We start from the raw sequence: 16304 nt of genomic DNA, 5'->3' as shown, positions 1-16304 counted from the left end.
TAGATGGATTGCCTTACAGGGCTGACGAGCTCCATCTGCCCGAGGAAGTCCCCTGACCGGGAATCGAACCCGGGCCGCGGTGGTGGGAGCGCCGCACCCTAACCACTAGACCACCAGGGGGCCCCCTATGATTTAATCACAGCTGTTACGATAGACAGGACTGTGCCAGTTATGTTTGCATTGCATTTATATTTACAGAAACAAGTTTGTTCAGAAGAAAATCATCTGCCTGTGAATCTGTACTGACATCAAAGTATGTCTATTAAATACTTCTTCCATAGAATAGAGAATGGAAATGGAAGGATAACACCACAGTATTTGCTTAAAATTTTGAAATAAATGTTAAAAATAGATTTAAAAAATTATAAATTTCTGGAATGTCTTATTACTGTGTTTTCATAATCAGTACTGACTTCCCCAGAGAAGATAAAGGGCAGACAATGAATTCCACAGTAACTATCAGATTGCTTATGAAGGTTACTACAATATTTGTCTTACCCATTTGATGCTTTGCTATGCAGTCAGAAACAGATCTCAGTGTTTTCAAGAGCTGTTCAAGCATAATTAGAAACTCAAAATGAGTTGAAATCTCAGCTGGAGGCTTAGCAATTTGTTTTCATGCTGCAAGTCATTTAAGATTTATGTACGCATAACTTTTTGATGGAGTAAGGTGATATCCTCAATCCAAGTATTCTGTTACACCTCACTTTCAGACAAGATCCAACGCACTCAGTGTCCAGCTGTGCAGTTCTTCTGCCCCTTCATGTGACAGAACCTCAGTAGCTGTGGTGCTGCTGTCTCTCTGGGGCAAAGACTGCAATATCATTGTAATAATGTTATATAAGAGTGCATTTGTTTAATTTGTAATACACTGCAGCAACAGGGTCATTTCTAAAAATATTAGCAATGCAGGGAGTGAGGCTCCTCTGGAGTTTGAAGAAGGTTTTCATGGCAGAAGCTGTGCCTGGGGGAAGAGGGCTGAGCGTGCAGATGGAGCATGGCTAAGTGAGCAGAGCAGGTCAGAGCGGGTGTGCTGGGAAGGTGCTTCCAGAGGCAGTACCCTGACTCACTGCATCCTCTAACCAGGTCTTGTGGGAGGGTTTTGGTGGAGTCCTTTGGCAGAGGTTAGCAGTTGACTTTTCCCCGGTCAGCGCAGAGTGTGGTGAACATCAGAACTGTCTTTCAGGTGACTGCCCCGGTCAGTGCAGGGGGACTGTTTGTTTAAGGGGGTGCAGCCCACAGCTGACTGCACACACTGAATAAACAAGAAATTACTCCCAAACAACTTCAGATGCATGACTTCTTACAGTATCTCTGTTTTCTTATGTTCAAAGAGCCCTTTAATAAAGGACTGCATATGTTGGCTGAATTAATTTCAGTGTCAAATACAAGAACCATGTCTTTAAAAAGAAGGAACATGCTGGTGCTGTACAATGCTATTTTTCATGCTGTCTAGAGAGTAATAGAATACTGCTAAAGCAGATTGTCCCCAGGTGTACTTCTCACTGAGGCTGTTCCTTTCTCTGTCCCTGACTGCCACACAATAGTGTATCAGTGGGGTACTGGCCATCTTCACTGGTGACACAGTTTTTGGAAGGGGAGTTGGAGGAGGGTCATATAAGGTCTATATTTGCTTTGTCAGTGCAGGCAGGAAGACGGAAAGTAATCACTGTAATTAAAAAACAAGACAAAGTTTATCTGCATATATAGCACGTATATTTGAGAAACCTCAGTCACCTTATCCTTGAGACCACTGGAATTATTTTTGCAGTGGCATAGAAAAGGCTGTGACATAGATAGCTTTCAGTTACACAATCTGATCTGTTCACTTAGAAAAAAAATACTAATTTTAAAGTGAAATATGATACCTAATGAAATTGTAATTTAAATTCAAATAGCAATGTTCACCATCCAGCTCAAGTCATGACATTAAATCACGTTTCGGTAAGATCTCATTACCTGTGTTGTAGTATTATGAAGTACTAAGGCAATGACATGTTCTGAAGACTCATTCCCCTGACTGCTCCTGTGGTTTTCAGGTTGTACGGGTTGTACAAGATGGGGCTTGTGCTGCTGCAGGGAGGATCACTGCTCACACCCTTGGCTCTGGGCCTTCGTGACCAGGCGTGGGGAAAGCTGACCCTGCATATACATGAGCAAAGATTTTGCAGAGCTCAGATTTTATTTGTTGTTTTTGATATAATGAGGGCAACAGCTACTGTATTATCCTGGGCTTTTGCAGATATAGGTGTTGTACGTGATTTGTAATCCTTCTCGAATATGCTTATGTATGTAGAGATTGTTGCACTGATTTTCCCAAATGATCTAAGCATTCAGTGATTACCTCTCTAATTTATTTCTGTGCCAAGAATAATGAGTGGGTTAACTGCTCATGATACAGCTCTGGCTGGGGAACAGATAGAGGAGATTTCATGTGAGCTAGGGCAAGTATTATGGTGTTCATGGGGGAAAAATGCCTCCACCTCACCTTCGTCCTTCATCCTGGTAAATCTCTGTCAACCCCAGTTGCTGCCTCCAGATTAGAGGGCTTTTAAAGAGAAACAATTAATTATCTTCATAATCAATTTGTTCAGGCTATTAAGGCCTATTAATGCAGCCAAGAACCTGATACAGTTATAGAAATGAAAATAAGTAGACTGGAAAAAATCAGTCTGTACAGTAAGACAAGTGTATAAACATGGTGTTTCTTCTATTAAATTGGCTTGGGATGCTTTCTGTGACGATTTAGGGGCTAGGCTTGCTCTTTTTTTTTTTTCCCCCCATGATCTTGATTGTTCAGAAAGCAGTGAGATGCCCAGTTGTGAAAATAGAATATGGGTACCCTGAGAGAAACATTTAGAAGTAGTATGAAATCTGTTTGTTCAGCAGTGCATGTCTAAAAAGCAGCAGTGCATGTATTTGATGTTCTGATAAATGTCAGTGCGACACATAGCCAGGGAAGTGTCAAAGGGTTGATTTCAAGCTCCCTATTTGTAATTGGGTCTTCAGGAGACAAAAAAACCCAGTCTGTTTGAAGGCTGCCTGTTCTAATAAGGAGCTTTTGAAAAGTATGGGAAAATAAGTCTGTAGAAGATCTCCTTCAAAACACTTGTTACATTTTGCATAAGAAGCTGCTTAAATCTCTCCAGCATCAAGCATCTTATTCTCAATAATAATATTTACTCATTTTAAAATAGTACAAGAAGTAAGAGTATTTTGTGACTCATGAAAGTTTGAACACTTGACAAAAATTGGTTTCTCCATTTTGGAAAAGGTTTTTGAAATACTTGCTAGCTAGGGAGCAAGTTTTATGATGGGAAGCTGTATCTTTTATTAGACTAGAGCATAACATTGGAAATTAGTTGGACTCAATGATCCATGTGGATCCCTTCCAACTCAGAATATACTATGACTGTAAATACTGGACAAGCTTTCAGGCAAAGGGATCAAGGGACTGAAAACAGCCACAGTGACTGGACTTCACTGGGAGACTTGCTTTAACGCTTGTCCTTGCTTTACCTGCTCAGAAAACAAGAAGGATTTCAGTCCCTAGGCTGTTGCTTTAGCACTTTTCACAAGTATTATGATCTCACACATTTAAAAAAGGATGTGATAGTTACAGTTTTTCACCTTGCACACTGCATTGAACTGACAGATGTGTAAAGAAGAGATTTAGCTAATGAAATTGATATAATGTGGATTCTGTGAAGCCTATGCTGCCAAAACACTCAGCTGAGAAGCAGTCATCCAAGTGTGGAAATACAGCATTTGCCCTGTTAGCTTTGAGCTTTGCACTGTAAATATTTTTGCTTTGAATCTTTCTGCACTGACTCTATTGGTTTAGCTGGATTAAAGCATTGCTCTGATTAAAGCCTCTTGGCTTCACTACAGTGTAGGTTGTGGCATGGTAGGTATGGTCCTATAAAAAAGGGATGGTTTCTCTGGTAACGCAGCAGGGTCAGGAAAATTTCTGACTGTAGATTTCTCAGGTTTAAAGTTGGAGTTTACATAAAGATACACTCTTAGCCATATATGTTTATCTTATCAAATACTAATGTTTCCTGGGTAAGTAAATGCACAACCAGTTTCAACCAGCAGCACTGAGCTGAGAGTTGAGTTCTGCCATTCCTGCAGATGTCACATGTGAGTTTCTCCAAAGAACTTCTGGTTTGGCAAATGTAAATCAGTTTACAGATCTGCTTGCAGTATAAGTGCCTAGAGAGCTGGACTGAATCTATTTAGCTGAGAGAAATAAGTGAAGTTTGGACTGTATCAGTATAAGCAGTGTGATGACTTATAAAAAAAATTCTCATTTAGTACTTCACATCTGCTTGATTCTCTTGTTTACTGGGTTAAACATATTCAATATTATTCTGTGGTCAAAATTTGGTTATGTAAATCTTGAATTAAAATGTTATTTAGTTATTTCTAAAAAATTTTATTGAAAATGCATTACAGGTTGCAGTTAATGGGACCAAGTGTAAAATGCATGCATGCTTTTTGAGGGCTTTTGAGGGATTCAGTGACAAATGGTCACTATGTCTTTATACAGCTAATATTACATAAATCTCCAAACTAAAAAAATTGAGCTTCTACGAATTTCTTGCACGTGCATGGTGACTACTTGAAAAATGCCATGCAATTATCCAAGGAGTGAAGCAAGCAATCTTATGTCAGATGAGGTATCTCTCTAAGGCAAAGGATGTCTTTTGTCCACAGGTTCAGAAATCTGCAGCTGAGGTGATCTATGTGCTTAAAGTGTAGGTAAATGCTGTGCAAGGGTAGATACATAGTCATGTTATCTTTGCCAGTAAATTCAGCTTAAGTCCCCATCTTTGGCCACTTATTCCTGCCTCTGTGCTACAAGGATAATTTTTTAATGAGTATCACTTCAATTATCCCCATAGAGTTAGTAAGATGCAGCTATGGAAGGGCTGACGCGGTACAAGAGGAGAAACAAGTGGTCAAGTAACGTGAGAAGAATGTGGGGCGGTCGTCACGTTAGTGTGCGTTGCCCACTGATTTATGTGCCGTGACATACCAAAGCCTAAAAGCCAACCCACGATATGTGTTTTTCTTTCCTGACAACAGCATCTCAGGAAATAATGCAATATCCTTCCACACTAAGCACTTTCTGTTCTAGTATCCTCTCATGTATATTGCCATCTTTAAACTGTTACATACACTGAAAACTTTTTAATTTATTTTAAAAATTTGTAACTAGCTTTATTTATATAATTAAAAATATTAATATTAACCACACTGTAACAGACGAAATAGGGCATATTGCAAAACATGCTGTCCTAGGGAGCTAAATTTTGCTATTGATTGCCGACACAGCTAAAATAGAATATGTAATAACACAGATAACCAGATGTATACTTAGTTGCTACAGACTAAAAGTAACTGAAAAGCACTCCTAACTTTAAGATGGAAAGGATGTGATGCTCAATGAATAGGATTAATGCTCCTTAAATAGGATCTGTTGAGGGTGTAGGTTAAATTATTGAAATATGAAGTTAAAACTCATAAAACTACTGTAGTGTTTTATAACATGTTTATATGTAATATGTTATGCAATCACATCTCAGACAATATATTTTGGAAGGATAATAATTTTCAAAGGGAGCCTCAACAAACCATTGCAGACCAGTGGTGACACCACTGTGCAATATAATCATTCAATAATATATAGTTAAGAAAGCTTCAGGGGGTACAAATAAGATAACTTGAGTTTCTTACACTGACACAAACAGCGATCTTTTTAAAATGCTTTTTTTTAAACTGTTTTTAATATCTGGAGGTAGGAACAAAAGCAAATACTAAAATGGAAAGAGTTCATAACCCTTTGGGTGTGACCATCAGGAGCTTAATCACCTTACTTACCTGCTCTGAACCTTGCTGAAATTGCTCTTGTAAAGCAGGTGCTACTAGGACAGAGCTACCAACTAAGGTAAAGATTACACTGGAATTAAGTGGGTGTAATCTGGTGTTCCCACTTTTAAGCACATTGTTAGTCCCTTGACTTGATAGACTTGTGCATGTGAATTTTTTACAACTTGTACCAGTTGTAATAAGAAAGATTAGAGGAGAAAAATAAATTTGACATTCTAAAAGACAAAAGCTGCGGGGCAAAAAAAAAAATAGATTAAAGGTTATAAAGTTTGGTCATTTAAGTTTCTGCATTTTTGCAATTATGCAATAAAGTCTTTCTTATATGAAGAATTGAGAAACAAATTAGCTCACACTTTTGCACCATTATATATAAATGTTTTTAGCAGTATAACAATTTTCAGTATATATTTTTGTGTTGAATGTAACAATTTTCCAGTACATATTTTCATGTTCTGAATGCAAGCCCTTCTCATTAACAAAAAGGAGTCATGATACTTTCCCGTAGTACTTATTTCAAGCCTGATATTTGTGCTCGAGAAACTGTAGAAGTGATCTCACCTTTCAAAACTGTCTGGGTTGGAAAACCACACCTTTTCTACCCATCTTTGTTCCTCCTTATACGTGGGGAATTTTTGAGGGGGGAGGTTCAGAGAACAGTTTTGTCACTTTGTGTCTTGCACAAGGGTTCCTGGAAAATTTCTGGGTTTGGATACAGAGTTGATTGCTAGCAAGGAAATTAAATTAATCAATTTTGTTAAGCTGTCCCTGGGCTGCCTTTCTGAAATACTTAAAGTTTGTAAGTAACGAAGCCTGTGTCTGTTTTATTTTTTATTTTCTAAAGTGCCTGTACAGTTAGTCTTTGGTGCATGTTGCTTGTTGTCTGGGCAAGCGTTTTTAAGAATGAACTGCTAGTCATGCTCTCTAAAAGCAAACTATGAAAATAAGAATTGTAGATCGGTGGAGCATGTGTAGTACTGTCTGCAGTGTGACTGTTTATCCACCTGGAACCACAGACTCACTGAATGTGCACCTGCTGAAGTCTCACAGCTGTCTCTGATTATTTTAACAGTCCCTTCTCAACCAAATAAACCTGGAGGAAGTAGCACAGTTCAGAATATCTGACATTTTGACAACCAGTGGCTACTTAACAGTGAAGCATTTTGTAAATTCAGTCTTGATCAGCTGCAGTGCATTGAAATACACAGTTCTGTTCACAAAATATCTGAGATGGAAAGTAGAATAGTTACATAACATTTCTGTAATAAATTTCTGTAATAATTTAGCTCTGCTGCTGTGAACCACATGAACATTTTCTTCAACAGTGGTCTCAGATTTTGTCACTACACATAATTATACAGATGACAAAGATTCTCTAAGAGCTGGTCCAAACCAAGGAGACTCTACTCTTCAGCTCTACAGTGACAAATTCTTTAGGTATTTTAAGGCTGAAAATAATGTTGCGTTGCCACTGCAACCTACTTTTAATTTTATTTGTACATTTCCCATTTGCTTAAAAGTTGAAGTGATATTCTGGCTGAACAGAAAAAAAAACTTGCACTGTGTTAAACCTAGAACTCTTTTTTAAGTTGTTAAACAAGAAATAACAATGACTTTAAACAGCAGGTGTTTAAGACAGGCTGACTGTCAGAACAGGTTGGGTTTATTCATATTCTGGGCATATCCAGCCTCTGGTGTGTACTTGACGTGTGTACTTTAACCTGTTAATGAGAGGTAAAGTACAGATGTTTGGGATTTTGTCTTTGTCTAACAGTTCCAATATGTGAGAGGCAAGAAGTTACTGGAAGTCTCTATTCCCTGTATACTGAGCAATTATCTGCAGTGGTTTTGGGAGAGGCATCTGCAGCAATATACAGCCTATTAAAGAGTAAGTAGATATAGGAAGCAAGCTTTAACTGCATGGAAGTGGGAGGAAGATAAGAATCATTACTAGACATCATTACTACATTAATTTTTTCCCTAGGGACTTGATTCATCAAGACACTGAAGTTCTGTGTAATTTTAAGGATGTGGATTTCCCACAGCTTTCTTTAAACCACTTTGTTATTTTTTGAGGTAGAAACAGATAATTTCTTCTCTTATGGTTTATATGGTGAATTCTCATTTTCTCTTCCCCTTTTTCTTCGTTCTTGAAATGCTGAAATCAGGTGGCAACTACAAATACAGAATGTACAATATCAACTAAACTGCATGACATCATTGATAATATATAGGCATACTATAGTTAAGCATCCCAAGACTCCCTCATAGGACAACAAAATCATCTGATATCTCTGAAAGATCTTATATGAACTTTTCTCTTTTTCTGAGCCACCAACACCATGAAACCCACAGGAATTTGTCTCTGTAGTGGCTGCGGTTCTGTGGTTTCCTTCTTCCCCATCTTTAAGTGGTCAAAACGTTTCTTAAAAAGTTAAGTCAACACAAAGTAGAGAATAGACTTCCTGTTCTTGCAGTGTAACATGTCCTCAGTTACAAAGGTGGATTCACACATCTGACTGTCCTTCTGTGTCCTTTGAATCAATTTAGGGTTATAGTTTGAACCGTACTTGTTAAATAATAGTTTTATTTTTAGGTTTCCTACCAAGAAAATATTATAGTACTTTTTTTAGGTATCTCCCAATGTTATGTTAAGCACTTGCTTTTCTTCAGCATTTGACTTTTGAGACAATTTTCTCTCTAAAAATGGGGAAGCCATTCCTGTTTTCAGGACCTATAATAGTAATATCAGGAATATGTTTTAAAATTCTGATTCTTCAGCTAACAGATGGGACTTGGTATATATCTGTATCTGACTGAATGTACTATATATATATAGCATATATATGCATAAACACTAACATGTGTATCTCTCTCGCTATAAATCGATATGTATATATATATATACAGAGACATCTGCTTTTTCCTTAGAGCTTTTTAAAGGGAATACATGAATACACAGGGATCCCAACAGTCTTAACAAAATACAACATGCTCTTTCAGACGTGAATTTTGTAATACTTTACTAATAACTTTCTAAAAAAATGTTAAATAGGAATATAATTCTAGATTACTTTCACTTAAGGTTGTGATTTTATGTTGACTAGACTAACATTTGATTTGCCATTTTCAGTATTGCTGATGTTAGGTTTGCTTGTTAGCAATTTATTAATGAAGAGTTGAAAAAATTCTCCTGAAGGAAGAATTTCAAATAATAGGAACATGGTTCTGCTATTTCTATGTATAAAAACAAGCAAAACCATTAATTAAAAATAATTTGCATCTACCAACAAATGCGTGCATTTTGCCAGTGCTAATAGAATAAGATGGCATTTCTAGCTCCTCTAACTTATAGCAAGAGTAGAGATGAATTTTAAAGAACTGTTGGAAGGAAAATGAAGGGAGGTGGGGAGGGAAGGAAGGAAAGGAAGGAACAAATAATAAAAAATAAAATCAAAAAAGGAAAAAGAGATTGAGAGAAAAGAAGGAAAAAGAGAAAGAAAGATAAAGAGGCAGAAAAGAAAAAGAGAAAGAAAGAAAGAGAGAAAGAAACAGAAAGAAACAGAAAGAAAGAAAGAGAAAGAAGAAGAGAGAGAGAAAGAGAAAGAAAAAGAGAGAAAGAAAAGAAAGAAAGAAAGAAAGAAAAAGAAGGAAAGAAAGAAAAAGAAAATCTCATTAGTCTCTGGGGGCCAAAGGAGTTGTGTATGTCCAACTGTGAGGTGTTTCAAACCCCTTGCAGAAGTCCTTCCTTATTCAATAGTTTCCCCCCTTGTCAAATTCAATGTATGGACTGATGGCGTTTTCTCATCCAGGGTAAGATGATACAAAAATGGCACATTCATCTTTGTTGGAACTTTCTTTGCTTACTATGTTTCTTTCAGCATTTTATTTGTTCCCCATCTTTCTCCCAATACCGTAACAACTGCTGTCCTTGCTCATGATCCTTCTTCCTTATTTTAGGGATCCATTTCCACCTCTGTGTGTTTGCATGCCTGCAGTCCCCGTTGGTTCCCCTGCCATATGCCTCATCTTGGTTTATCTTTAGTCTTCACTCCCAGCCTGTCCTCCTCCCCAGCCTGCAGGCCTTGCTCACCCTCCCCAGAACTATTCAAGGGGAGAAGGTGAAAGGGAAAGATTATTTTAGCCTACACTTCATCAGGTCACCCTGCCCAGGTTTCTTTTCGTGCATCCCCACACCTTGAAATCTTCCCTCTCCTTCCTGTTGTGTTCTCAGCCTTTTCCTTCCTGCCTCCTCTGGTGAATGCTCTTAGACTCTGGCAACAAAACATGTGGGCATAAAAAATGTCACATTCCACCTTCTGCACGTGTAGATAAAGTAAAAAAAAAATAATCTGAAGCTTAGTTACATCTAGCAATTACCAAACAAAAACTGTGCACTAGTGCTTTCAGGGAAGGGGCCAGCGGAGGACCTTTGGCAGAAGGCCATGCTGCAACACAGGGGAGCTCCCACGGAGAGCAGGCCCCTCCAGAGCTCAGCACAGCCGCTGCGTCTCCATGGGAAAAGGGGTGAAGCCACAGTACTCGACCAGTCCGGGAGCAGTCGTCAGGTGTCAGAAAGTCAGGGATGGTACTGACAAAGGCTAGAGGTTACTGGGGCTTTGAGTCTGCCTTAGTGTGTGCTGGGAGACGGGCCTGCTGGGCTCTCTGCCCTGCAGCGCCTCATTCTCCGCACCATGGTGGAGGAGTTGAGTTGGCCCTTCCCCCCTGATTTCGGACTGTTGCCTTGGGAAATTGCTTCAGCTATTTCCTGGAATATGAATTTGTTTATTTTCAAAGGAGAACAAACGTAAAACTCATACGGTAGCTTTGGGTAGGGCGTTTCTTGGCAGAGGGAGTGATTTGGATCATGAATTATTGCTTCTTTTAAGAATTTAAGTATTTCTGAAGATTGCATGGAGCACAAAAGCAGCTGGTAGCACATAAAAAGTACAACTGCATGAAAATAATGGCCCTGATACCATGGCTTTTGCTGTCATCCAGATCTCGTGAAATGTTTGCAAAGAGAATGCAAAGTACTCCTATTTTGGTCTGGGATTTTTTCTCACCGACTTTTCTTTCACTCGCAGCTCATATACCTGATTAATCGTGCAACTTTTGCTCTATTCTAATATTAAACAGTAAATTAATCAACATCATAAACTATGGACCATAGTGACGTGGCTAATACACAGAGCATGACATCTTTTCACTGAGGTTTGAAACACTTAAGTGGGGGATTCTTATGGAAGTGGTTTGTTTAACTTATGACTCAGTCCTACAAAATTTGGGAATATGTGCTCAGTTTTCTGCGGCATGAGCCATCCCAAAAGCAAGAGTCAACTCTAGCTGAATATTCAGACAGACTCATTGTGCGTGGGTAAGGCATCCACCTCCCAAAAGTAAAATCACATCTTTAAAAGGCCTTTCCTTTTAAATGGAAAGAAACGTTTGCAGTATTTCTCTTAGTGCTTAAATAAAGCATCATCATCATCATCAAATACTTACTTTATAAAAGACACTAAAAACACTGTACCTAAAATATTGGGAAAAGTTTATTTTTCAAAGCCACAGGCACAGTTCGTGGTCCTATAGGAAATGCTAAGGCTATGCAGTCACCACCTGAAAGCAAATCAAATCTCCCAAGTTGTTTTCTTTTTGTGCATTTATTGCTTTTATCTCAAGAACAAAATGTACAATTAAGGAACTTGAAAACTGATATCCCGCCCCTTCGAACAATGGGGAAACGCAAAAGCAGGTTTGAGCCCGCCCTGATCGACATCCCAGTTCTGTGGCCGGTTGCAGGGGGACGGGAATTCCTTCGCCCCGCCGAGAGCGCAGAGCCGGGCCGTGCCGGGCTCCGCCGTCCCGCAGCACCGCGGGCTCGGGGCGGCGCCGGAGCCGGTCCCGGCCTGCTCCGCTGCCCGGGTTCAAACGCCCCCCGCGCTCCCATAGGCTGCGCCGGGCCGGCCGCGCTCGGCCCCCGCCGCCCCGACCATGGCGCGGGGGAGCCCGGCGGCGGCCGAGCCCCGCGGGCGGCCCCGCACCGCGCCGTGCCTGGCGGAGCCCGCGGTGCCGCGATGGACCGCTCCGCCGGTGCCGCTCCGCCGCCGTCCGGGGGTCCGGGTCCGGCGGCGGGACGGGGGGAGGTGGCGGCGGGGCGCGCGGTCCCCCCGTGGCGGGATGGGCCGTGCCGGCGGTCGGACATGTCGGTGGCTGCGCGGGGGGAGCGGCACGCGGCGGGCGGGCGGCGCGGCCGCTGAGGGGACGGGCCCGGGGGCAGCGCAGCCGCTCCCGCGCTCCGGCGGCGGGACCCGGCCCCGGCGCACCAGGCACCGCGGGAGAGACACCGCACTTTTATCAAACTTGAGCCTCCGCTCCCCTTCCTCTTTCTTCCTCTCTCCCTCCTCCCCCGTCCCCGCCCCTTCCCCGCCGCCCTCCTCTTCCTCCTCCCCCCCGCGCCCTGGGATGTTTATTCGGGCGGCTGCGTGAGGCGCGGGTGGCGGCGCCGAGTTCCTCTCCCCCGGCCTGAGAAGTTGCAGGCGCGCACACGCTCGCCCGGCTCCGGGGGAGAGAAGGAAACAAAATGTCTGCCAGGGCCGCGGCGGCTCCCTCGAAGGTAAGGGTCGGCCCCGGCGAGCGCCCGCTCCGATCCCCGCGGTACCCTCGGCGCGGTTTGCCTATTGCCCCGCCGAGCCTGCGGCTCATCGCCGAGGGCGGGGGCGGCGGGGGTAGCGGACCGAGGAGGTGAGGGAGGCGGTCCAGACCCTCCCGACCGCTTTCCCCGCTGAGCCTCCCTCCCGCGGCCCCCCCGGCCCTGCCGCCCACCTGTTGGATGTGCGGGCGCGGGGCCCCGGGGCTGGGCGGCTCCTGGAGGCCCCACGCTCCCGCCGGTGCGCCGGCCGTGCCCTTTTGTTCCAGGCTGGAGCCGGGTAGTAATTAGGAAAGGTTCAGCCGGGAGAGTCCAGTACTGCAGGATTTTTCTGTGGCCGCTGAATCAGTCGGGGATGATTGTTGCTGACATACGGTAAACAGCTTTGGGGCGGCAGTAATCCATCAGAAACTTGTGCCGGTCCTCCACCTGATCCGTAGGTGTTGGCGGTGCAGGTGCACGGTGCGGAGTGTGTACTCTGACCTCCCCCGGCACAGCGCGGTGAGTAATGCCGAGCGGCCCCGAGGGGAAGAGGTGGAGTTAGGAACGCTCAACAGGTTATTTCTGCTTCGTGTAAAATTAAAGGTTTACTTTGAAACTAGTTTGAATTTGAATTTCGAACTAATTTTTAGCTTGTGGTGCCTGAGTAGTTGCTGTGGCTTCAGCGCGACAAGTTCCCGTCGTGTTGCCGGAGCTCGCCTTAGTGGTGTTTGCTTTCGAGTGAAACTGTGTGGTTTCGGTCTGATGTCACTAGCCGGTATGCAGTTACTCAGAAGTGACTTTCTCCAGGCCGGAGCAAAATGCACACCTTACCGCATTGCTACTGAAAAACTGAAGTACTTGAGGTACTAAGTAACAAACAAACTCACTGTAGTTGTAAGATATTGTTACCTGGCCATTTTATCAATCCAAGACTTTGAAAGTCTTACGTTCGAAGTGTATTCAAGGCAACCTCAGCTCCCAGAGTGGCATTGAAAAACTTAAAAGCCAGTATTGACCTACTGAGTTTCATGCATTTTCTGAGTATGCTTCCAGAGATCCTTTATTGCGTTTAAACATATGTGCACACATTTCAACAATAAATATATATGATGGGAGGACTAACTTATTTTGGGTAATATTTCACACTGGTGGTATTGCCTAGCTACAGAGACAAATAAAACATACTTTTTAACCCTATTCGGATACATTTATATTAACAATAAATAGGAGTTGAAGATATATGTTGTCTTGAATAGTGTTGTATTAGAGTTCTGCTATGCAAGGGATTGTGAGAAATTGCATCACCTTAAATTTTGCAGATTTTCTTTTGTATAAAATCAGAGTGTAAAGTTCTCATTTCCAGTTCAAACTTCTCTCTTAAAATACAGGTCTTTTGTGAGACAAATACTGCCTTCCACACATGCCTGCACTGTCTTTTCTATTTTTAAATACTGAAGGAGCGTCTGTTTTGATTGTAGACTGGTATACAAACTGGTGTAAATTCGAAGTTGTATCTTACCATAGCAGTTATTTAAAACTCTTTCTGCTCATGGTCATATCACGTTGGCCCTTTGCCTACATGTATACAATATCAGCCAAACTAATTATACTGCAAGGTATGTTAATTTAAGAATGTTGCAAAATATAGTCTCTCACTTATGTTTAACTCTTCACTGGTGTGCTTTCAGATTTATAGAAGTCATGTATTTGAAATAGCGTTCTCAGGAAAAAAGTTAATTTTGTAAGTCCTGTAACTTTGCCAGTGTAAATTCTTACTGTAGAGCTGTGATACCTTTTTACCAAAATTATTTCTTGCCTTTTTGATCTTGATCACAGAAATGACTTCAGAGGCTAGAATCTGATGCATACAGTTGATACGAATTTTCTTGTCAAAACAGAAATGCTTTCAGTAGATGGACAGTGTTATTTGTACTTCAGCCATTAGGGCCTGGGCCACTGCCCATTAAAAGTTGTAGATGGAAGGATTAAAAATATTTTTTAAATACTACAGTATTGGAGGACTTCTGTGTTCAAGTTTCAGATCTTGTTTCCTTCAGTCACCCCTTTGGGCATGGTATCTGGTTTGTCATTTTTGGGGTTGTAATGCCTTAAAAAAAAGCCTCTCTGAATGATCTTCTCTTAATAGTTACTTAGTATACTTTTGAGTCTTGAGCCCGTGTCCACATTTATCTTGGGACACTTGACCAGATGAAAACTAAAAAAAAAATAAAAATTGATAAGAATTATTCAGCTAATTTGTATGAGAGGAAATCTTGGCTGCTAAGATTGATTGTATTATTATGCCCTATTGTCAACAGCCTTTAACAAACAGTCTATCACTGCCCTTCAGTTTTGATTACTTAGCTTTTTCTGTGCTATGCTGTAGAAGAGTGTGGTTTTATTAGTGTTACATGCTTGTTGTAGCTGTTGGTAGTATACAATAGAAAATTATGAGAGAAATAAAGTCTTGCTTGCAGTCTAATCTGGTTGTGGCTGTTACTGCAAAATGTAAGGGGCCTAATCTCCTCTGATGTCTTTTTGAACAATGCTGATGGATGCTCTGGGAATGACTGTGTCAGGGTCTTAATAATGGGATGTGAAGCTTTCTACCTTTAAGCTGGGTTTCAAATATAGTCCACATTTGAAAAAAAAACCCAAACAAACCAAAACAAAAAGCTTGTAAATAGTAAATGTGGGGCCAGGACTTACTGAATTCTTAAGCCTTTTTGAATGCAAACCTGAATTCTGGAGACTTCCTTCTAGTTTTAAATACATTCATGAAGAATATTTCCCAGTCTTTCACCTCAGTCCTGTAATTAATTGAATTTTGGTTATTCTAACTTGTTTTCTAGCTCCAGGCATGTATCTGTTAACTAGGCCTTGAATAAGAAGTTGAGAACATGATCATGTTAATGGCTCAAGACATGCCAATTGCAAGGACTCTTTGGTTTCCTGTTTTAAGACGGAATGATCTATGGTCATAAATGTGGGTTAGTACTCTACCCAAAATCTTAGTTGGAGACAGGAATGTATTTGGTTTTTGTGGAGGATATATATGTAGGCTTTTTTATGTGTTCTTTAATATAGTCTGTGAGATACCTAAGTTTGGAACAGTATTTTGGTTTTCCCGTGTAAGTCTGTACGTGAACATTGTAAAGTTAGATCAGCTTTCCAGTTGTTGGTGAGATTCTTCAACTGGAACAACAAAGAAATAAATATATGGAAAATGTAAATGAGAAAGTAACTGAGAATTTGGTTTAACCTAAGAATCTACCTCCTACTTGGAAAAAAGATCCTTTAAAATTACTGCATTGAGTTTTGATAGTGTTCCCATAAGTATTTTCACCTTTGGAAATACTAATTTAAATATTCTGTGGGTTGTTTCCAAAGAAGACGTTATCTATATGACTTGTATTTTGGGTTTGGATTTTCTTAAATTCATTGTAATGACTGTCAGAAGCATCAGCTACCAGGTGATACTTTAGGTACATTTTTAAGTATGAATTTTGTTGCAGTGTAAGAAGAGCCACGATCTCCACACTCTGTAGGTCATTATGAAGTGTATTCTGGAGTTTGCTTCTGGTTCAGTGTGCAGCATAAAGATTACTGTAATGTAAACAGAGCTTGAAATCTGACTGCCTGTCAACTGGTTCCACCTTTATAGAGTGGAAAGTCAGTAAGACCTTATCAGTGACCAGCTAGATAATCTTTGTGTCAAGGAAAACATCTAGAAACAGGTTATTGTACATCATAGGTGTTTAACATGCACATTGCACTATAC

At 41.1% G+C, this 16304-nt stretch overlaps 1 protein-coding gene and 1 non-coding gene across 11 annotated transcripts in view; one reads left to right on the top strand and one right to left on the bottom strand.

Moving 5' to 3' along the window:
- The window catches only part of TJP1 (tight junction protein 1), a 163479-nt gene that overhangs the window by 81582 nt on the left and 65593 nt on the right, over positions 1–16304 (top strand). Inside the window, exon 1 of one of the 10 annotated variants that reach the window (XM_017835908.1) lies at positions 12346–12508. The exons of 8 other annotated variants lie outside the window; for them this stretch is intronic. In XM_017835908.1, the coding sequence (XP_017691397.1) occupies positions 12476–12508 (33 nt within the window). In that variant the 5' untranslated portion in view covers positions 12346–12475. Of the gene's footprint in view, positions 1–12345; positions 12509–15492; positions 15514–16304 lie in introns of those variants that run through there. One more of the 10 variants, XM_017835909.1, reaches the window with a different exon arrangement.
- TRNAG-CCC lies at positions 49–120 on the bottom strand. Its single transcript has one exon. It is a non-coding gene; the product is annotated as a tRNA-Gly (tRNA).

This window comes from Lepidothrix coronata, unplaced genomic scaffold (assembly GCF_001604755.1).
Source record: "Lepidothrix coronata isolate B3197 unplaced genomic scaffold, Lepidothrix_coronata-1.0 Scaffold266, whole genome shotgun sequence".
NCBI classification, from domain to species: Eukaryota; Metazoa; Chordata; class Aves; order Passeriformes; family Pipridae; genus Lepidothrix; species Lepidothrix coronata.
This window is presented reverse-complemented; position numbering and strand designations above follow the sequence as displayed.